The sequence below is a fragment of the Alosa alosa genome, chromosome 11, assembly GCF_017589495.1.
Source record: "Alosa alosa isolate M-15738 ecotype Scorff River chromosome 11, AALO_Geno_1.1, whole genome shotgun sequence".
In the NCBI taxonomy this organism is placed as follows: Eukaryota; Metazoa; Chordata; class Actinopteri; order Clupeiformes; family Clupeidae; genus Alosa; species Alosa alosa.
In genome coordinates, this window is record NC_063199.1 from 26,334,157 (window position 1) to 26,358,220 (window position 24,064).

The 24,064-nt window shown below is 43.2% G+C and overlaps 1 protein-coding gene across 2 annotated transcripts; it reads left to right on the forward strand.

Moving 5' to 3' along the window:
- The first annotated feature begins 696 nt into the window (after positions 1-696).
- Positions 697-19,808, forward strand: slc7a5 (solute carrier family 7 member 5). 2 transcript variants are annotated; one of them, XM_048256917.1, is made up of 10 exons: positions 697-822; positions 6,118-6,243; positions 13,455-13,560; positions 14,348-14,392; positions 14,646-14,769; positions 15,469-15,572; positions 15,696-15,792; positions 16,230-16,379; positions 17,108-17,285; positions 17,439-19,808. In XM_048256917.1, coding segments are annotated over exons 1-10 (987 nt in total). In that variant the 5' UTR covers positions 697-821; the 3' UTR covers positions 17,495-19,808. The 2 variants fall into 2 exon arrangements, with proteins under 2 accessions (XP_048112874.1, XP_048112873.1); XM_048256916.1 differs by lacking the exon at positions 697-822 and adding an exon at positions 860-1,765.
- Positions 19,809-24,064: the final 4,256 nt, after the last annotated feature.

Below are 24,064 nucleotides of genomic sequence, written 5' to 3' on the forward strand. Positions count from 1 at the left end.
TGGGATTGAGGTATAATCGAACAGACCACTGGGAGGTGGGGGAGGGGGGCACCAGAGGGAGACTGGAGCGAGGGCTGCACAGGAGATTCACCTTTATCTCGACTAATTTGGTCTAGGCCTATATTACTTTTGCATATTAACATGCTTTAGACATATTTTATTTGTTATTTATACTAGTAGCCTATTGTGGTGAATTTTCACGACCCAGATTTGTTTGTGCCCCCCCCCCAAGCACTTGGTGCCCTACGCGCAGTGCGTGATCTGCGTGTGCGGAGCACCGGCACTGACTGAAAACATTGCAGAAATCACGAATCACACGGTGACACAACATGCCACCAACCAACACTGCTTACTGCACGGCTTTTGCAACCAGTTAGAGGTGCCAGCTGTTAATTGGCTGTAGGCCTGTAGTGCGTATCTGGCAATTAACTATTTCCTGTTAAAAAGGCTGGCTACATTAAATCTAAAATGTCTGTTCTGTCTAAAATAAGGCCCTACAATAATGATTCACATCAAGCTTGAAATGAACAAACATACTTTTTTTCTGTTTATGCCTAAATGTACAGTGCTCACACTCTCCACATATGCCTTATCTGCCAAGTTCAGGATGCTGCGAGGGAATCTGATGAGCAAATGGAAGCTGGAGACCACTTTAAAACAACAATTTCAGGAAGTAGAACATACAGATGACAGCGCATGTGCTATCTAGCACGGCATTCGAACAGCATGGCAGAATGCCTATGACTTTAAGTGGCATAGATCATCTTGAGAACAGACTCGCATTGAATCGAAACGAAGGGAAACACTACGGCTGCTAACCCAGTTAGTTTTTTAATGCTTTAATTTAATGCTTAAATGAGTTGACTGTACGCTGGAGGAAGGTGAACAACCACACCAACCAGGCGAGGGCACTGTTCACACGCAACGGTCTATGGCGACGGTAGGCTCCATACACAAGCGGAAGGCGAGCCCGTGACGCACCTTTCATTGCCATGATGCTGCTCGTGAGCTCTTTAGACCCAAGAGGAATTGTGATTTTTGACTCAGTTCTGCGCACGCTGCTGTCGTGAATTGTATAGGCTAGTGCCGGTGAGGAGCTTAAGGACCCTCCTTAGAGGGATCGACTCGGAGAATACGGCCATCGTAGCAAAGAGGTAGAAGACACCCATAGGCTTGTGCTGACAGGACAACACAATGTCAGGTTTAAAAAAGAGAAACTCAAACTCATCTAACCGAGATGAAGAGGACAACCAGGTGACGGAAAGGATGCTCGGAGAAAATGGGAACTCAAAACGAACTGCTGACGGCTCTCTCGGGAGCCCAGACAAAGATACGAGCAATGTTGGAGAAGAAACTGTTGTTTTACAAAGAACAATAACTCTGCTCAATGGTATTGCTATTATTGTGGGTACCATCATTGGGTCAGGCATATTTGTCACGCCGACCGGAGTGGTTAAAGAAGCCGGCTCCATTGGGGCATCCTTGATCGTCTGGGCAATTTGCGGAGTGTTCTCCACCATAGGAGCACTTTGCTATGCCGAACTGGGCACCACGATCACCAAATCTGGCGGAGACTATGCTTACATTCTCGAAGTTTATGGCTCTCTGCCGGCTTTTCTTAAATTATGGATCGAGTTACTGATTATTCGCCCGTCCTCTCAGTACATTGTGGCATACGTGTTCGCCACTTACCTCCTGAAACCCATCTTCCCTGTATGTCCGGTACCGGAGGAGGGGGCGAAGATAGTTGCTTGTTTATGCATCTGTAAGTATAAGTTGGATGATGAATTTACATAATTTGATAATTGCGTTACAGGATGCTGAAGTCTACTGTCAGACGTGAAGGCATTGTAAGTTATGGCACCTCGATTTCACGTGTTAACGCTTCCGCGCCACGCTTAATATGAGGAAACGTGTCTAGCTTAGGCTACTCCCAAACTTACACCATCATAATGGTTTAAACGGGGATTTACCTGTCGAGTAGTTATTAAACCAGTAACATAGACACCGATACAATGCTCAATGGGGGGTCATGTGAGGTACCATCTTTGGGAGCCAGAATTGAACAGTAATGCTGGGTTACACCTCTCAGATCGGCCTGGCACCAGTGTTGAAACTAAGCATGCGATTTCATCAGCTTCCTCATCACTCTGCGCAACCAACGCCATATGATTAGTCAAACATAATTGGCGCGCTCGATTGTCGAGTCGAGCCCACATCGGTTTGGAACACAAGTTGTTCACTGGGCTCTATGCACTAGCTTACTTTGAGGGAAGGATTTTCGGTGAACACACGTTTTGGTACAACTGAAGCACGATCTTCAGGTGCCTGTTGAAAACATGTCGACGATCAGGAAACTGGTTTGCCGACTTCAAGCTACTGCACAGAGGCCGTAGAGTTCGGTAGCATTTTGGTGTTACTAGCGCTTATACCGCCTGCTATGCTCCAGTAGCATCGGATCGCTTGTACAGCAGAGGCATTTGACATACTGCTGAGGCTTCTGTTGCCAAGGCCATGTGAAAGCACGCTGGTTAATTGTGAGCGGACGAAACGCGCACAGACTTTTTGGCAATTGCATTTTAGAAGTTGCCTTCAATGATTTTAAAGTGTGTGTGTTCTGCAAGACCTGAATAAATTTGTGTTTATTAGTAGATCTGCCATTGACTGTCTCTTAAATGCCCCTCTGCCGTAGGCTGCTATCTTTGTAGCCACCCATGTGCATGTCTTAAGGCGACCAGGATTAGCGGGTTTACCTTGAGCTCCTGTGGTCAATTAGCCAACCTATCAAAAGTGTGGCCTCAAAACCAGGACATAGTCGCTCTACCTCTGCCATCCCTTGTAAACAGGAGAAATGCAAGAACTGTGTATGTTTGTGAGATAACTTGAATCAGAGGGTCAGAGAGAGAGCAGTGTGTTTGAATGAATGTAATGAGTTATTTGAATGCATGAGAGAGTTAGTGGGTTGTGTTTTAATTTGTGAATGACTGAGACGTGTGTGTGTGTGTGTTAGTTAATGTGTGTGTTTGGAGTAGTGGAGTTGGTGTAATCCTGCACTGAGACTGAGTCTTTGGTTAATCTCCCAAAAAGGACCACATGACCGTTGGAGAAAGAGGGGGAAATGTTGATCAAGAGAGAGGGAGGGTCAGGCATACTGGGGACGCTGTAAAGTGTGTGTGTGTGTTACCCTGCATCACACTCCCTCACACACACACACACAGTCATGTGCAGGGGCCAGTACCTTCCAGCCACTTTGGCGTCACCGTGAGTGTTGCGGCAGTGTGACTGTGTGACTGGCCAGAGGATTTTAATGGCTGCAATGAAGGAATAAGCCACTGAGTGAGCCACCCATTGTGTGCGTGTGTCAGCCCGGCCTAAGGCCTCTGCAGGGGCTCTGTGTGCTGCTGTGACATAGTGCTGTCTGAGGGTGGCCGTGGTGCCATAAACACATAAAGAGGACACATGAGCTAAATGGCTGTGGGATTACAGCAGCTGGTTTGAGGTCACTGAGCGTGCCGCTGGCTCGTTGTGGATGTGGACTCTCTCTTAGGTTCCGTGTGCGCTTCTGGGGACGTCTGTCTTTCTTCAGAAATAATGTCGGGGTGGAAGTGGTTTAGAAGTTGTTTTTCATTTAAACGTCTTTGGCTCTTGGCTTTGCAGACGGTGATGATGATGATGGATGATTGTTTATGGATGCTCTGAATTCTTTGTGGATGCTCTTTGGGTATGTTTTGTGTGTTGCAGTCCTTAGAGCTGCCTCACTAGAGTTTGGGGCAGTGTTTCGATGTGCGGCGATTTGCATCGTGTCCTTCAGGCTGCTGTTCGTGTGGCGTTAGGTATGGGGCGGGGACGGATATTTAGTTGTTATTGGATTTTAGGTACCCTGGGTCCATTCTGGGCACCCTGTATGTATGTGTGTGTGTGTGTAGGACAATCTTGTGGATGTCTTTCTTCTCATATCCAGTTCTTTTGTTCCATTGACCCATTTTCCCCCTCAGAGCGCTGCAGCTATGCTATGGGCGGGGTGTTGTTGGGGTGGGTGGAGAGGGTGGGTGGTGTATGCCTTCCCCAATCCCACGCACCCCATCTCCATCTCCACCCCCCACCCCCCAAACCCAGTGTTGACCCCCTGACTCGGTGAGCGGGTTTATATAAGAGACAGGAGGGCTTGCAGACATACTAATCCCTATCAACTTCTCTCTCCAACACACACTGGGTTTCTGCGTGGGTGAAAGTGTGTGTTTTTGTGTGTTTGTGTGTGTGTCTGTCTGAAAGGGTGAGCACAGCAAGTCTGCTTGTACGAGAGTGTGTGAGTATGTGTGTTTGTGTGTGTGTGTGTGTGTGTGTGTGTGTGTGTGTGTGTGTGTGTGTGTCCGAGAGAGGGAGAGTGAATTAATTTCTGTGTGAGTCTGTGGCTGAGGGGGCCCAACAGTGTGTGTGAGCGAGAGAATGTGGGTGTCTGCACTGTAATGCCATTCTACACAGACTGGCCATTGTTGTGTGTGAGATTGGTGGCCGAGTTAGCCTGCTGGAGCGTGAGACAGATTGAGGGGTTGGCTGCTTTGAAGTGAGTGCTGCTCAGCAAATCACTGAGACACATACACAAACTAAATGTCTACTTAGAACCCCAGAATAGAGTGTGTTTAGGGTCATGTAGACTCAGGGAAAAAAACTGTCTGTCTCATTATTTTATTTGATTTTGAGGAATTGGGACCTGTTGATTTTATGTCGATACCTCCCCTGCCTGTTAAAATGAACCGCAGAGGTGAAGTGTAAAGTTATTTTTGTCATGATGGAAGCCAGGAAATGTCTATAAAGATTCCTATCTTCTGGAATTGGAAAAGATCAACTTGATGCAGACCTCCGAGACACCAAATGAAAGGTCCTCAAACTGAAAAATCTCCTCAGAACAGAAGAGTACACCAAATCCAAGCAGTGTCTCAGGCCAACACGCTTAAATGCTAGTGCCAAAAAACATAACGAGACGCCCAGAAAGCCCAGTGCAAAATTAAAATACCACGGTAAACACCACACCAATCTCCACCACCATGAAGCAACCGAGTGAATCAACATGGCCGAACACCAGCTGAGAGCAGGGGCCCAGAGGAACCAATCGCAGGTGATGAAGAGCTTAAAGACTGCGCCTTTGGAATGCCACAGAATTACTAAGAACATTCCCTGGAAACCTGAATGTGAGATGGTTTCCGAGCAGAGTTTTAAAACACACACATAAGCACACAGAGAATTTGCATATAGAAGACGGAAGTATATATTTTTTCTTCCACATACACTTAAGAATTTTGTGTAAATAGACATACATGCATACATACACATACAGACAGACAGACTCCATAAGCTGTTCAACACACACATTTTTGAGTGTACTTGGGGTGGTACATCTGGTAGCAATAGGAAGTCACTTAGAGGAACACCAACTTTGTTGCACCCCCACTGGCGGGCGTCAATGGCCAGCTAACCAGAACAGCAGGTGGTGAAGATTAATGTGGGTAAAGACAAACTAATTATGTGGAGGTTCACTTCAGGTGATGAAAACAAGCTGATGAAATGGGGGCCAAATTGCTGGCATTTCTGTGGTGCAGGCCCTGTTTCATTTGGCTGTGGTGGTGGCAAGACTAGCATATCAGTCGTGACAATTTTAACCCTGCGGCCAGCACTTTATGGTCACATTCCCTAAGAATGGATGTGTTGGTGTGAGAATCCTAAACCGAAATTCCTCCAATTCTCTTTTAATGCTTTCTTTCTCCTTGTGTGGCCTAAGGTCTAGATAGGAAAATAAGCACATTCTTTCGGTGGATGAATAGTTATTATCATGAGAGATAATCTATTATACTAAGCTACATTTTTCTGATCATGCACATTAAAAAAACCAAAAAGTACGATTTTGGGGGAAAAAGGAAACATGGCTGATTTACAATGAAAAAATGGTTGTGAAAAAACTACAAAGTTTTTTACACCAAAATGAACGTTAATCTTGCGATAAAAAAATTGACGCCGTTAAAATTGGTTTCCGTTAAAGCCGTTAATAACGCGTTTAACTGACAGCACTAGTTTTAATTTAACCTTTTTATCTCGCTTCATTCCCCTCTCTCTTTCTCACAGTGCTGCTAACGGCTGTGAACTGCTACAGTGTGAAGGCCGCTACGCGAGTACAGGACGTCTTCGCTGCAGCAAAGCTCTTTGCTCTCGGACTTATCATCATCATTGGTTTCGTGCAGATTGGCAAAGGTATGACACACACACACGCACACACACACACACACACACACACACACACCCTGGTAGAATGCTACAGTAGCATTTACTCTGGTCGTGCCAACACACACACACACACCCACACCCTGGTAGCATGCTAGAGTAACATTTAGATAGATAGATAGATAGATACTTTATTGATCCCCAAGGGGAAATAAAAAAATAAAAAAACACACACACAGACCCCCATATGTCCGCCAGTCCAGTAGAGTGCTAGGTAGGGGTGTGTCCATTAGTTGGGCCCACTGCAAGGTTCTTCGATTTGATTGGGCTCACTCCCTTCTGGACCATACATGTGTTTGCTGTGTGTGGTTTTGCATTTGCATTGCATGTCACTCAAGACAAAATAAGAGCATTTTTACAAAACGAAGTGTAGCAAAATAATTGTTATTCTGATATATATATATATATATATATATATATAGGGTTGGGTAGTAACGGATTGCATGTAATCTGGATTACGTAATCAGATTACAAAAATCAAGTAACTATAATCAGCCCAGATTACAATAAAAAAAATTGTAATCAGATTACAGTTACATTGTTGGGGATTACCTGATTACATTTTATCATGCAAACAATGCAACTTTTTTATGATAGCCTAGCTATCTTTTAATTTGACAAGCAGTTCATTCGGATGTTCACTTTTTAGACTTTTTGAAGATATAGTTAAGAACAAAATTATTCATACCCTGGCAAATATTGATTTTCTCTTTAACAATATGTTTGTTCTTACTTGCACTTGCCAAAAGGTTGCAAGACAATGTGGTAAAAACATGGAATGAAATGAAATGTTTTTAACATTTTTATGAAAAATTGCGTGTTTAAAATTATTCATACCCTTTTTAAACAATCACTGGAAACATCTTTATTTACCACCACAGCTCTCAAAATGGTTCATATAATACCCACCAAGTAAGTTTTGGATCATTGTGTGGTTTAATGTTCAAATGCTGCCTTTTGGGGCAGTCATGGCCTGCTGGTTAGGGCTTAGGCCTTTGGGCTTGCCGGTTCGGCTTCACTAATTCACGGATTGGGATAAATGCAGAGACCAAATGTCCCTCACGGGATCAAAAGATATACTTACTTACTAACTTACTATTGGGGCAGGTCTCTGTGAGGGCCTGATCTTTTCCTCCTGATCTTAATGTAGCCTCTTGTTTTAGTGTTACCGTTTACTTTGAGAAAGTCACCAGGTCCCCCTGGTTGAAAAACATCCCAAAATAATAATTTTCTCACCCCCACAATTGAAATGGACATGGTGTCATTTGGGTTTAATGCTTCCCTTTTTTATGCCAATCTCAGGCCATGTCCCTGGGTCACAAAAATCCAGCGAAAGCTAAATTCTTTGTCCAGCTGTGCCCTTATAAAGGTTAAGCTGAGTTGTGCATGTTTGGAGAAGAGTGGAGAAAAATAGAATGAGAATTCTTTCATCAATTCTGTGGTGGTGCCTTTTACTTAATGGGCATATTTATTGAAGTAATCCTAAAGTAATCAGATTACGTTATGTTTTTTGTAATCCAATTGATTACGTTACTGATTACAAAAATTGCCATGTAATTTGTAGTCAGTAATGGATTACATTTCAAAGTAATCTGACCCAACCCTATATATATGTATGTATGTATGTATGTATGTATGTATGTATGTATGTATGTATGTATGTATGTATGTATGTATGTATGTATGTATGTATGTATGTATGTATGTATGTATGTATGTATGTATGTATGTATGTATGTATGTATGTATGTATGTATGTATGTATGTCATTGACCATTAATCTATTAATTTGATTAATTGCACAGTCCTACATCAAACAACTACACTGATGTGCTCATCAGCCTGTTACAAAGAATGCATTTCTTTGAATGAGGAAGGTGTCACCAAGTCCAGGTGTGTCGTCTATGACATACTGTGTGTGTGTGTTTTCTTGACTGATAAGCTCCACAGGCCTCTTGTTTTGGAATAAAGCTGAGTCGTTCTAATCAGTAATGTCACCAAAAGCCTCCTTTTGTTACCAGCTCATTGGAGACCAATAAAAAGAAGCATGGACACACACACACACACACACATTCTCACACTCGCTCACTCTCTCCCTCTTACGGGTCTGCCAGAAGCCCAGTCTGTGGGAAACACTGTGGCATTGTTAGTTTTTTCTAAAGGGGTTCACTGAGCCAGTTTTTAACCAACTCAGGGTTCAGACGGACACTGTATGTTCCAATTTTGGAGAAAACCAAGTCATTAACTCCAGATTACAAAAGTGTGTGTGTGCGTGTGTGTGTGTGTGTGTGCATGTGCATGTGTCTGAGATGGGGGAGAGACAAAAAGAGAATATGAGTGCAAAACTAAGAATGAGAATATAAGTGCAAAACTAAGAATGAGAATATGAGTGCAAAACTAAGAATGAGACATGAACATGATCACAAGATATGATGGGACTAATTTCAGGTGTATGTGGGTGTGTGTGTGTGTTGGGGGGGTTGCTTAAAAAAAGATCTGTGCAAGTGTTTGGGTGGAGGGCTTGCACATGCTCAGCGTAAGAGGATAAATAGGTAGCTCCGAGTCTGCTTGTGTAACTGTGTGTGTGTGTACGCGTGCGTGCCTTGAGTCTGAGTCCTACCTAAGTGTGTGTGTGTGTGTGTGTGAAGGCATCCCTGCTGTAGCCTACATGCTGATGTAGAGCGTGTCTTTGTTCTGACCCAGGGTCTCCTTTGACCCGTGCCTGCCAGCCCTGGTGGTGCCCTCTGGGCCACGTGAAGTTGGCATCTGCTGGTGTGGGCACCAGTGGGCGAGGGGAGGGCAGGGTCCTGCAAGATCAAACCACACCCCCTCCGATCTGCTGATGGCTGAACAGAACTGGGGATTGTCCTGTGTGTTTGTGTGTGTCTGTTTGTGTTTGTGCGTGCCTGTGCCTGTGTCTGTGTGCCTGTGACCTGAGCTGTGTGTGTGCAGTGTTTCCCACAGAATTGAATTCTATTTGTGGTGGTAGGTTTGCAGAATTAACTTGAATGCAACAGTTTTTAACAAATTAGCGCAGTGTGGTTATGATGCTAACCAGATTTAAGCACAATTTAGTACAACCTGGAAAATCATTGTGTGGTGGTCAATGTTGATATTGTGGTGGGCCGCCACAAATAAGTCAATGTATGGGAAACACTGGTGTGTGTGAAGGTGGTCAGCGAAAATGTAAAAGGACGGGACCATGTGAGAGATTTGGGGAAAGACAATGAAAGAGAGGGGTGGGGTTGGGGGAGTAATGATTTATTAAACCATTGCTTTATTTTTTGACAGGGAGAGATGGAGAGAGGGGGAGAGATGGAGATAGACAGAGAGATGGAGAGGATGAGATTAGGATGGAGGGTACACAGCATTGGGTTCCTGGCATGCAGAATGATCAACAACAATAATACACACCACACACACACACACACCAAACTCTATGCAGCTCATCATAATGACTGTAGGATTCCACAGAGGGTTAATACAATGCATACTGTATGTGTATGTAGAAAATGGGAACAACAGTGAAATGTGTATATGTGAGAGTAAGCTAAACGATTGAGCGAGCGAGCGAGTGAAAGAGAGACTGTTTGTGTGAGGTGGAGAGAGTGAAGTGTAGAATGGGAAAAAAGAAGAGAGGGAGAGAGTGAGTGGAGAGAGAGAGGGAGGGAGAGAGGAGAGAGAGAGGGAGGAGAGCTTTTGTGAAGTCGGATGCTCACTGGCCTGTTGGGATAAAAGTCTTAAACTCTCAAATTCCGCATTACTGCGCACAATGGTTGGACGAGACCCATCCAGATCGCATTATGAACGCTGAGGCCCGGCCAGACGCCCAGTGACCACTGCTGAGTGGGAACGCTAGTGCCTCTAGGACTTATTAGTTATGCGCATTAATAATCAATCATTCACCTGATCGTCTTACAAAACATCAGACACACACACACAGATGCAACGGTATATTATCGTATATATATCGAACGACACGGCCCCTGCGGTTCAATATGGAGACGTGAACCGCGATAAGTCGGTAGATCTGTCGTTTATGATTTGCAAACGTTTATCGTTGTGCTGTAAACTACACGAACGTTAGACATTCACGAAACACCTGCAGAGAATCAGTGCATGGGCCCTCTCACCTTTGTAACCTATCAATGCTTCCCTGCTAATGTGGCAAAACACCAATAGGCTGAGGCGCTCTGTATGCAAATGAGTTCGACAAACAACAGCCAACTGCTCCAAAGTGAGTGGAATGTCGCTTAACGAGAGACAGAGACACCAAAGGAATATTTATATATATATATATATATATATATATATATATATATATATATATATATATATATATTTCAGTACAAACTGAAGACCGTAAAGTTAAACAAACAAAGTAGGCTAGGCCTACAGTCCACAAGAATTAGGCCTACATTGCTAATGCAGTCAACCGGAGCGGACACTTCTAACATGATGTAGCCCAGCCGGATTCGTTGCTAGTAGCATGCAATGAGAATCCATTTCTCTCACGAAAACTACCCTATAGTTAGGCTAAAAACTAAGCCAAGTCAGTCAGTCACACTACCATTTTTTGTCTATAGGCAAAATATCGTGGACACACTGCACCGTTGCATCCCTAACACACACACACACACACAAACAAACAAACCGACTTTCATGCCAACACCAACTGGCAAAATACAAAGAAGCAACCTCTTGGAATTTTTTTAAATGTAATGTAGACACAAACTAATAATGATACAACATAGAGGTGTTGCGATTTCGGTTTTAAGTCGAAAATTGATCAAAATTTCATCTCGATCTCGAAATCAAATGTAGAGCCACACCCCCAAAGTCATGTCCAGCATGCATGCCAAGAGACCAAAAAGCACACACACACACACACACACACACACACACACACACACACACACAAATGTGTTAAACTGCGGCGTGTTATCTACTCTAACTTCAAGCTGCAGCCAGTTAAAAAAAACACATCAACGGAACTCAAAGCCTCTCCTGCTACTCTGAAAGTAGGCTATTTTGTCGTTCGTTAGCGTCAGTTAACGCTAACTTATTCAACTTAGCAAGTGAAAAGAAGTCCAAAATTAGGCTTACTTTAAGGCATAACATGCACATTGATAAGTGCAATATTCCATGAATACCTTGTGTCTCTGAAGTGTGCTGAAACAATCAAATTATCGTTCTGTGTTGTTTCATTTTATGTTCACGTCTATGTTAAATGTCTGTTCGCGGTAGGCAGAGTTTCAAAGTAAAAGTCCCCCAAAACAAGGAAATTAGGCAAAAAACCTGCATTAATACTAATAATTGATCGTGACTCTGTTACTGCAGTGCATACACCCTTCAACACACTCCAGTTTGAGTGTCTACACACACACACACCAGTTTGGGTGTGTGCCCCATGACCTACCCCCCCCCACACACACACACTCTTTAGTGAGTTTGCTCTGCTATGCAGTGTGTACAGGAGCTGGGTGTGTGGGTATGTATATCGTACGTGTCTTCTGTAGCCAGTTTGTCACACCCCCCTATATCCTACTACCAAGATAAGCGCCAACCACTACACTGCCAGACAACCTACTTACCACACACGTGTACACACACGCACACACACACACACACACTTGTGCTCTCTCGCTCCCCTTTTTATTATATTGTATTATGTCACAATGGTGATGGTGAATGGTCAATATATGTTAGTATGGTAGTAAGGTGCTCAGGAGTTGTGTCCATGACTGTGTGTGTGTGTGTGTGTGTGTGTGTGTATGTGTGATTAGGGGGGTTTTGTTATACTTTTACTGCTGTTTTCTTTGTGCAGGTCACACTAGGGTGTGTCAGCTGATAAGCTCAACAGAAACGCAGACGCAGCCAGTGAAGAAGGAGAGATGAAGGGAGAGTGGAGGGGAGGGAAACAAAGAGGAAGAGGGGAATGATAAAGTGGATAGAGAAGTAAAGAAAAAGAGGGGAAAGATAAAGAGAATGGAACAAGTGATTGAGAGAATTAGACCAGTAGCAAAGCTGGGTAACAGGATCAGAAAAGGAGAGAGAGAGATCTGCAGTTAAGTCACCTCATTTGTTCTTTGATGGCCTGTTTATTTTTAATGCACCTGTAAGTCATGCATACACACAACACAACACAACACAATGCACACACACACACACACACACACACACACACACACACACAAACACACACACAAACACAAACCTGCTGTCTGGGAGCAACAGACTGCGACCTCATGCCAGTAGTGAGTTAATCTCTAATTTCCTTATGGGCGCATGTCAGGACTGGAAACACGCCTACACACTACATACACAGAAACCCTGGAGCTTAGAGAGTCCTGCAAGAACATAACAACCCCACACACACACACACACACATACACATACACACACACACAAATTTACCCTCAACAGGGAATGAACAGCTCCATAGCTCATTCTCTTCACATTTCCTACACAAGCCAACTCAACTATCACACACACACACACACACACACAAATTCACCATTCTCCCTCAACAGGGAACGAACAGCTCTATACCTCATTCTCTTCACATTTCTCACACAACCCAACTCAATATTTTCTGTTCCCAACCCTAGAAGAAAGTGAAGTCAAGTGTGTGTGTGTTTGTGTAAGGGTATAGTGTGTAAAGTGATACCCTTCCTCATCATTAATTTACAGCCTTTCTGGCTGCCTCTTTAGCCTCAGCTGTACGCGGTGCTAGTTAACACAAACACAAACACACACACATACACACACACACAAACAAACACACATCACACTTACACATGTAGAAGCATAGCCTGTGTGTGTGTGTGTGTATGTGTGTGGCCAGCGAGTGGGATTTCTGGATTGTTAATGCCCTGCTGTAGAGCCGAGAAAGTCCTCCTAAAAGTCCTCCTCTGTGTCCGCCTCACTCACCTCTCCCTCCAACTTCCCCCTTTATATCTGTCTCTAGTTCTCTCTCTCTCTCTATCCCCCCCTTCATATCTGTCTCTAGTTCTCTCTCTCTCTCTCTCTCTCTCTCTCTCTCTCTCTCTCTCTCTCTCTCTCGCATTCTCTTTCTTTCTCTCTCTTTCTCTATCCTCCCTCCTTTCTCTGTACGTATGTGGTCTGTTTTAAGTCAGTAGAACTGAAGATGTGTGATAAACATGCTGGCTGTTGTCTAGGTGATGTGACGGGACTGCTTCCAGAGAACTCGTTCAAGGGGACAAAGACGGACGTGGGGAACATGGGGCTCGCACTGTACAGTGGACTCTTTGCCTATGGGGGCTGGTAAGACACAGACACAGACAAGGGATATTGGTAAAGTTAGGCTGGCAGTGGTTGAACCGGTATAACAACAGCAACAATAATAATGTTGACCTCATAACCACACACACACACACACACACACACAGGCATATTAAGCTGAAGATGAACGGTGCATGAGGAGCTCTGTTCTCATTAACAATGGGGTCTTAATGATTGAGACGGCTACTTACCACAGCAATCACATCAACTGCCCGTCACAGTAAGAGTATCTCATCAACAAGACAAGCTTGTTTACGAAGCCCATTCTGTCTGAGCCTTCAGACTCCAGCAGGACTCAGTGTCACCTTTTAAGCCTCTCTGGATTGCTATCTCTTTCTTTCTTTCTCTTTCTCTCTGTATCTCTCCCTGTATCTCTCTCTCTTTCTTTGTCTCTCTCTCTCTGCCAGTGTACTACAGTGTAGTTTGGTCAACAGAGCAGGAGGAGGACGAGTACTGACGTATGCAAAGTCATCTGAGTTTGCAACTTTGCAACAACGAAAAAAAAAATCTGTTTGCAAATATTCACATACATTTGCCGTTGTTCGCCAACTTCACTGGTCACAGTAGCCTGTGAAAAGAAGCCATGTTGGGTTTCCTTGTCATCATTTTCAGTCAAATGAAAACGGGATAGATGTTTTTTTTTTTCTTCAAATCGTCACTGTCTTATCTCACAGAGTTCCAAAGTAATGAGTAAAGGGATTAGAAATTAACGTTAAAAAGAAGATTTGAAAAACATCTCTAATATCATGGTCTGTCTATGCTCTTTCAGGAACTACCTGAATTTTGTCACAGAGGAAATGATTGAACCATACAAGTGAGTCAATTTATTTTATGTTGGTGTACTGTGGACATTTGTTTTTGGTATAGGTGTATTTTTAACTAATTTATCTTTTGTCTATATATGCGTATGATTATACAAAACCTTGAAGTATATACAGATAGATAAAACATGTTTGCATGAACAGATGTTTATGAATGTATCATGAATTAATAAATTCTGCAAGTGAGCTTGAGCTTGTGCTTTTGTCTGCATGATTATAGTCAATGTCAATGTGTGTGTGTGATAGGAACCTGCCCCGGGCCATCATCATCTCTTTGCCCATTGTGACCATCGTTTATGTGCTAACCAACCTGGCCTACTTTACTACACTCTCACCAGAGCAAATGCTCAACTCTGAGGCTGTGGCAGTGGTATGAGACACACACACACACACACACACACACACACACACACACACACACACACACACATACTGCTTATAATTATACAATAGAATATGTATACTGTATTGTATTAGAGTGTACTCTAATAGAGTATCTATATGTTTGTATAATTATATAGATACTCTATTAAATTTGCATAAAACACACACCCACACATTCAAGAATCTCCATAGAGTGCTGCTGTTCACTGGATTCTTGACTAGTATAATCATTCTATGTTTTTTTATGTGTTTTTTAATTATTACTTTTTAAACACTTTTAACATGTTGACATTCTTTAATTTTTAAACTATTCTTTGACTAATCTATTCTATGTAAACTATTCTTTTAAACTATTCTTTGACCTTCTATGCGTTTATTAGCTATTCCTGTTTGTTTGTGTTTATGTAAAGCATATTGAATGACCTCTATGTATGAAATGCGCAATATACATAAAGTTGACTTGACTTGACACACACACACACACACACTGTAAATGGACAAACGCATACTTGTGTACAGTAAAACGAGTTTACATGCACTGTGTATGTGTGTCAACTGTTAACTTAAGCCGCCAAATCAAATGATCCTAGGTGTGCTAATTATGTTTAACTGTGCTCATATACCCATCAGTGGAAATGATACATGATGAAACCTAACATTTGTGTGTGTGTGTGTGTGTGTGTAGGATTTTGGGAACTACCACTTGGGACCAATGGCATGGATCATTCCCGTATTTGTCGGCCTTTCTTGCTTCGGCTCAGTTAACGGGTCTCTCTTTACTTCATCAAGGTAATGGTGTGCGTGCGTGCGTGCGTGCGTGTGCGTGCGTGCGTGCCCACGTGTGCATGCATGTGTGAATGTGGGCGCATTGTGATGGCCTTAACTGAATGCAGCGGTCTCTCTCTCTTTCAGGTTGTTTTTCGTCGGCTCTCGGGAGGGTCACCTGCCCAGCCTGCTCTCCATGATCCATCCCAGCCTGCTCACACCCCTGCCCTCACTCATCTTCACTGTACGCAACACACACACACACACAAACACACACACACACTCCATGATCAACCCCAGCATGCCTCCACCACTGCACTACCTTATTTTCACTGTATGCAACACACACACACACAGACACACACACACATACACACAGAAAATTATGATTTTACACACACATACAAATGTATTGCCATCAGCTACTGATGCAAACCAAACACACACACACACACACACACATACACAGAAGTACACGTACGCAACCCACACACACAAACAACCATAATTCACATCACACACAAAAAAACACAATCCAGTCCAAACCACCATATAATCCTGAGAATTACCATCAGTTCACACTCTCTCTTTCTCTCCCCCTCCTCTCTCCCTCTCTCTTTCTCCCTCTCCTACCTCTCTCTCTCTTTCTCTTTCTCCCTCTCTTTCTCTCCCTCCCTGCAGTGTCTGATGACTCTGCTCTATGCCTTCTCCAATGACATCTTTTCCGTGATCAACTTCTTCAGCTTCTTTAACTGGCTGTGCATTGCCTTGGCCATCATCGGCATGATGTGGCTGCGCTACAAGAAGCCCGAGCTGGAGCGGCCAATCAAGGTGAGCCTTGACCAAACCACAGCGTCTTGAGCGGTCGGTTCTCATTGGTTAGATTGGACAATGGCAATGTAATCAACAGAATTCTCATTTGATTTGTCACCTGGAACTGAAGTTAAATAAAACTGCTATGTAGAGTATATGACCAGTTGTGACTTGTATGTGACATGTGCATTAATCACACAAAGAGAAGAGAATGTTTGTTATGTGATGAATGCATTTTGTCCTTGAAAGAAATACATTTAATAAACTACACTAAAAGTTTAGAATTATTTAGTGCTAAAGGGAAAAAAACAGACTAAATAAAAACATGGCCTATATTGTCAGGAAGTAAACCTGTTATGAATAATGACTAACTTGTTGAATGTTGATAAATGATTTTTTTGTTTAGTAGCATTTCGTAGTGTGTCTAATTTAGGTAATTGCATTCATACTACATAAGTTAAAGGTGTGATTGTAAGCTGCCTCTCCCCACCTCACTGCTAGTTCACACACTAGATTTGGAAAACCCTCTCCAACAATGTTAGATGACATGTTATCATCAACGTAACATGCAAACAAGCGTTCGAAAACCGATCATGCAAGTCGGTGTCATAAGGAATGTTTCCTTCTTTTTTTGTGAGTGCCCAGTGTCGCCCCCTTGCAAGATGGCCCGTGCTGCCCAAATCTAAATCTGCCTGGTCACTCATCACTCCCCTGCCACCCGTCCTCTATCTCTCCGTGTCTGTCAGGTCAACCTGGCGCTGCCCGTCCTATTTGTGCTGGCGTGTCTCTTCCTGATTGTTGTATCCATCTGGAAAACACCTAAGGAGTGTGCCATCGGCTTTGGCATCATCGCTACGGGCGTGCCAGTCTATTACATCGGAGTGCACTGGCAACAGAAGCCCAAGTGGATGTTGAATGCTATCTGTAAGTCTCACACACACACACACACACACACACACAGAGATCCACATTGCAAGGTTTTGAAGTGCTTTGAGCCTAGCTATATATGTGTGTATGAGCAGATGGTGTACTCTCATGATTCTTGTGAATTTGTGAACAATCTCTCTCTCTCTCTAGTTTCCAGCACTGCTCTGTGTCAGAAGCTGATGGAAGTGGTGCCCCAGGAGTCTTGAATAAGAGCGGATCCCATAACACCTTGCAACATTTCAACACTCTCCCCTGCACACACACACACACACACACACACACACATGACTTGAAACATTTTTAGTCAGGATGGCAGTCATTTATCATTTATTGTACCTTTTAGAGATCACACTCCCATGGTATAATAATTCTTGTTTTTAATCAGGTAACATTTCAGACATTCAGTTTGAGCATTTGATCAAGTGAGTGTTTGAGCAACCTTGTGTGACCGCAGGCACTGTAGTGTGCGTGTGTGGTGTGCATGCGAGCGTGTGTGTGTGCATGTGCATGCGCATGCGCATGTGAGCGCGTGTGTGCGTGTGTGTGTGCGTGTGTGCATGTCTGTGCGTGTGTGTGTGCACATGCAAGCATGTATGTGTGTGTGTAGTCCCTCCGCTGGGCTACCACATTCTCCTCTGGTCTCAGCTGCTAAAAGACATGCCAGTCTCTGTAATTACATTCTTAACAGCCTCCTGAAAACACACACACACGCGCCCATACAGAAACACTCCATTTGTAGCTGTTCAGGTCTTAAGGGAGATGGACCAATGTGCTGTGCCTTTCTTTGTTGTTTTTATAGGGTCAAGTGTGTTTCTGTATTTGGATTAGATATTCCTTTGGCCATACAGTAGATATGTTTGTTTCTACTATTGTTATCGTTATCGTTATTGTTGGTATTTGGAAGTTGCGCTTGTGTATTGCTAGCAATCGAATCGAATCGAACACTAACACTACAGTGAGAGTAGCTATAAAATACTGTGCTAATACATTGCAGTTCAGTACTAATCGTCATACAGAAGTACAGTCTTGACTCAGCTGTCTGTAATGCTGTTCAACTGGTCCATTCAGTAAAGTACTAACTCGGCCTACTCTAGTGGTCCCAGTACTGACCAACTTCACTGGGTAAAGTACTTATCTGACCCAGTGTTAGTATTAGTACCAAGTCAGGTTGCTAAGAATAGTATTAAGTCAGGCGAATACAAGACTGGCACACACTACATTGAGACAGGACCAAACTGTCCCGCGGAGTACGAGTGGCTAGCTCCATGGAACATACCCTCTCCTCTATATCCATTACATGAGAGATGCCCTCTCTCTATCTCTTATCTCTCTCTCTCTCTCTCTCTCTCTCTCTCTCTCTCTCTCTCTCTCTCTCTCTCTCTCTATCTCTTATCTCTCTCTCTCTCTCTCTCTCTCTCTCTCTCTCTCTCTCTCTCTCTCTCTCTCTCTCTCTCTCTCTCTCACACACACTAAGAAATTAATTGCAGTACTCCCAGTGAATACATTACCTACTGGCACAGTTCAGTATCATAATTTTCTGCCACTGGAAGTCGGCACCACATTTTTTTTTTAAAAGTGCTAACTCAACTTGCTCCGCTTGAGTTCAGTTCAGTACAGACCAGAGGCAGAGGTCATTGGTGCAGACCAGACCCACTTCACAAATCTGCTTCTCATAGAGAACAGTATGGCCTTCATCAATTGCTGGAACCGCTCCGACCCATGTAGCGGTTTGTGATCATGGCACTGACTTGAAGTGGCGAGTAATCGCAGAGTACACACTGGAACAGCAAAAACTGACTGTCATCAGTACCTCATTAATGATCTGCCACACTAGCTCTCTCTTTTTCTCTCTGTGTGTGTGCGTGTATGTGTGTGTCCGTGTGCGTGAGTGCAGTGCCACATTCAAGTTACACCCGTCATGTGTGTGAGAGACAAAGGTGTGTTGAGGAGCCCTTCTGTTGGACCAAAATCAGCTGTTTTTTCTATAGGAATTCCTATAAATGGTTGTTTGTGGGATTAGACACTGATATACTGTATGTTGTATGTCATGCGTGATTGTTTGCATGTGGGTATGTGTGTTGGGTTGTGTAGGAAAGGAGAAGGGTCAATGTGGTGTGTCTATGTCGATGAAGAATGGTGAATTTGTGTGTGTGTGTGTGTGTGTGTGTGTATGTATGTGTGTGTGCGTCATTGTGAAACCTAGAAGCCGTTATTTCATTAGCTACTCGCCTCAGAGCTTTCTTTTTTTATGTTCTTCTCTTTTTTTCTTTCCATCATGTTTTTTTTTTTTTTTTTTTTTTCTTAGGTGTTGCTCTGTTTTGTTCATCGACCTCTTCTCACGGTGTTGAGCTCGTAGAGCAGCAGTTTGACTAACCCTGTGGGTCGTGCCCCGACCCTCAACCGTTCTGTAGAGGGACTTATTTATTTGTAGAGATTATACTATAGTGCTCTTATTTGTATTTGTATGGGGCATTTGTAAAAACCGCTTTAGAAATTAAAAAAAAAAAATGTCAGTCAGCAGCCTTTGCGTTGTCTCTTTTTTGTCTGTATTTGTGTGTGTGTGTGTGTGTGTGTGTGTGTGTGTGTGTGAGGGAGAAAGCGAGAGAGAACGAAAAAGATAAAGAAAATGTGTGAACATAAACCAATGCAAAATTAACCAAAATAAATTTCCATTAAGTGTACTTATAGAAGAGAAAACACTAAAGCCTTCAATTTAACATTATTGCTTCGCATGCAAGTCCTGCTGATTTGACGATATCGGACCAGGAAGCCATGACATTTTCCTCCTACAGATACAGGTCTTGTTATAACCTCTCTGTACACTTTCAAAGTTTGCAATACTTTGGTTTGTCTGTAGAATCCCTCGCCACACTACCACAGAAGAGCATTGTTAGTGGTATAAAATACCAACGTGGCACCTTGCCGGGTTAGCATCTCTGTAAGCCCATTCAGTGACCATGCAAAATAAACGGTCTTGCTCAAAATGCCACTAATTAAGGTAATTTTGCTTTCAATCAAAAGTTAAAAGTTGTTAACTACTGTAAATAGACCCTAGGTTGTGTACTCCGGAGTTACACTTTAAGACATAATACGTGTGTGTGTGTGTGAGAGAGAGAGGACTTACTGCTGATCAGCTGGTAAAGTGCAACTGCGGGGGGAAAACCTCAAGAGTCATATGAGCTATACTTTAGATAGATCAGCGAAACCCTGGAAGCACACACACACACACACTTATATTACTCATACAACAACAAATTAAATACCCATCCACACGCATTCCAAACATTTTGATATACCCAACACACCCTAATGTACTCAAACTTTGGACACTCATCGACTTACACCAAACAACACACGCTCTGGGTCCCATAGTGTCAACTCTGGCACGCTTTTCAGTTGCTGGGAACTGGCACTAGTCTTCATCACTCACACCATCAGTCATAGCAGTCTATTCACTTTTTAGTAGGTCTACTGACGGGTATATACTCATTTCACACATACACAAACATACATACACACATCAAAGGGCCAGCACCCATTCCATCAGTTTGATGACTTACTTCATTCGACATACTATTGAATTTCTTCATGCTATGTGTGCTGAGTGTGTTTCACTAATTCACAGATTGGGATAAATGCAGAGACCAAATTTCCCTCACAGGATATACAAAAGAGTATATATACTTATACATATATATATTGTGAAAGAGTGTTTAACAGGAGCTTTTGACACGCCGATGACAGCTAGGCTGAAATGCGTTTGTGTTAGCGGACATGATCCAATAAAAAGCATTGAGAGACTAAATGTGTTTCATGTGATCATGTTTGTGTCTGTGAGTGTGTGTTTGTGGTTGTAGGCCTATGTCTGTGAGTGTGCATCTGTAAGTATGTGTCTGTGGTTGTGTGTGTCAGATGTTCACATACTGCTCCTCAGATGGAACCACATGCTTAGGTCAGTTAACTGACTATTTTTAGGATAAGTGTCCATCTGCCCCTCCAACTCCCCAAAGAAAAGAAATAGGATGATCACACACATACACACACACAGACAGACACAGAGACATTAGCGTGCCTAAGATCTCTGGGTGCCTCCGCACCATCCTGAGACTAATCACGCGCCATACTTTAGTTTCCTCTTGAAATGCAGAGATGTGGCAGCTCCATGCCACATGTCATTCACAAGCCCAAAAAGACGGCACAGAGCAGGCACTGGCACCAGACCATGGACACACAGCAGGGTGGAGTGTGTGTGTGTGTGTACGTGTGTGGGTGGGGGGTGGTGATGGACGGATGATTCTGGGAAACATTACAGTACAGTTCAAATAAGTAGAGAGAAATCTGAGAAGGGGAGTGGCGATTATGGCATTGTGTCCATTGAAGGTAGACCATGGGCCTGTGCCCACCCACCCATACACACTTTTAAAGAAGTTTAAAGATGCCCTGCCACACGTATTTCATTACTTTGTGGTAATGTCTGAAGTTCTTCCATGGACTCTGTAACATTTTTTGTGGAAAACATGCCTTGGTTATCTTGTTTCAAGCCATTCTAGTGTGGTATTGAAAGCCTGCATGAAGACTCAGCTCGATTTGCGCCAGTTCTCATTAATATTCAACGAGCTAAGCTGCTTGACTCTGATTGGCTAACAGCTAGTAGGTTTTCATCCCATAACATGACAGCCATTATCAACTAATTTTAGCTTCATGGCATGAACTTAGCTTGGCTAGCGAGTGCTAGCATTGTCCAAATGTGCATAAATAAAACCTGCTAGGCTAGCGAGTTCATTAAACCTGTATAACATAGCACTTCCTTGAGTTGACAATTACGTTTTACTTACAGGCACTGGTCATAGACTGCGATGGTAGCCTGCTCCAGGCTTCAACAGCAACCATTTTGCAAAGCCTGTGGCATTGTTCCAAAAAATAAACTGAAGCCATTTGATCCTCAAGTCTGGGTTCTTGGGCAAAATGCATTGTTGAAGTTCTATTTGTGCATAGCGCACAAGTCCGTTGACATTCAGCCATCTTTGCATAGGCCTACGAAAACTGTCACAGAGCTAAACGAATTTTGTGGGCAAGGTCTCCAATGGGCGAGCTCATGAATAGTAATGAGCTCATCAATTCCACGTCAATCTGAAGAGCTTTTGCAATTGGCCTAATTTCTCTGCTTATTTATTTTCAGTGGCTAGAGCTGACAGAGGAGTTAGCTGTTTATTTTCACATTCACAACATAGCAAAAACACATATTGACCTAACATGTTTAAAAAAATACAAGTAAAAACGGTTTTGTGTGGCAGGGCACCTTTAAAATAATTGAATATAACAAATGTATGATCATTGTTATATAACACACACTCTCTCTCTCACACACACACACACACACACACACACACACACACACACATACATACATACACACACAAACACACACACACACACACACACATACACATACATACACACACACACACACACACACAAAGCTTGCCAAAAGCTGGTGGTGGTGGCAGCGCGTGTGTTGAGGATGTGACGACATAAGGGTACACCATGAATTAGCTGTGGCATCCAACTAAGGACACACTGCAGGGGGGTACCATAAAAGGGGTACAGGGGTGAGGGGTGGGCTGGGAGAGAGGAGAGGACAGTGTGTGTGTGTGTGTGTGTGTGGTGGGTGGGGTGGGGGTTATACATCTAATCTCCATTGCTCAAACACATTTCCCATCAAGGTGAAATGAGATGAGAGGGATATCAGGTCTGTCTGTGTGTGTGTGTGTTTGATAAGTGACATTGTGTGTGTTTGAGTGTTTGCTGAACTGACTGTGGGAAGCTGCAGGTGTGTGTCTGAGAGCTGTGCTTTACTGAGTAAACACACAAGTGGCCAAAACACACTAAGGTCAAATTCACAGCCACACACAAACACGCAGACACACACATGCACACACACACACACACACACACTGTTATTATGACCGCCGCTAGCGAAGCTTCCTGAATTTTTGGTCAACGATACCCGGGACACCGAACCACCGGGGCACATGAAATTTGGTGGGTATGTAGCCCCACTAGACTTTTACGGAAAAAATTTTGAAACCCAAAAAATGCAGTTTTTCCTAAATAACTACCTGAACCGTGGCACCAAGGATGAAGAATTTTTTATGGTATGTTGGTCTCAAGGGCCCACATCAACATAGCCCATAATCACTCATTTGTGATTTGCACCCCGGTAAAAATGAAAATGCAATATCATTCTGCTTTAATCGCCCCTCTCTTCAGTTAAGATGTTCAGAACTGCACCAAATTTTATGTGTATGATTAATCTGACATTCTCTGGGGGTATGCCAAGTTTCATAGAATTTCATCCATGGGGGGGTCTAAAAAAATTAAGTTATGTGTACATTTAGTGACTGTACACTCATTGGCCTGTAGATGGTGGTGCACACATATACACACACACACACACACACAGGTACGCACATACCATCAGTATCGGCAATTACAACGGCCGATACATAATTACAAATTCAGTAGGATTAAAGGAAAACCAAAAATATTCATCATAATAATTTGGCTGCATTTCCAGTATTGGCGTCACGTAGTCGTTTGTCCACCAGATGGCGCATCGTTGCAGTGAGACATAATTTTGTTGGAAGTTAATCTAAAGTGGGTTGGAAAGACACTACACTTCCTACAAGGACAAGACTGTAGTTTAGCGCAGAGAACGTCTAATAAGGGTAGGATGATTTCTGCATGACATGACATGTAATTCCCATTTCTTCTTG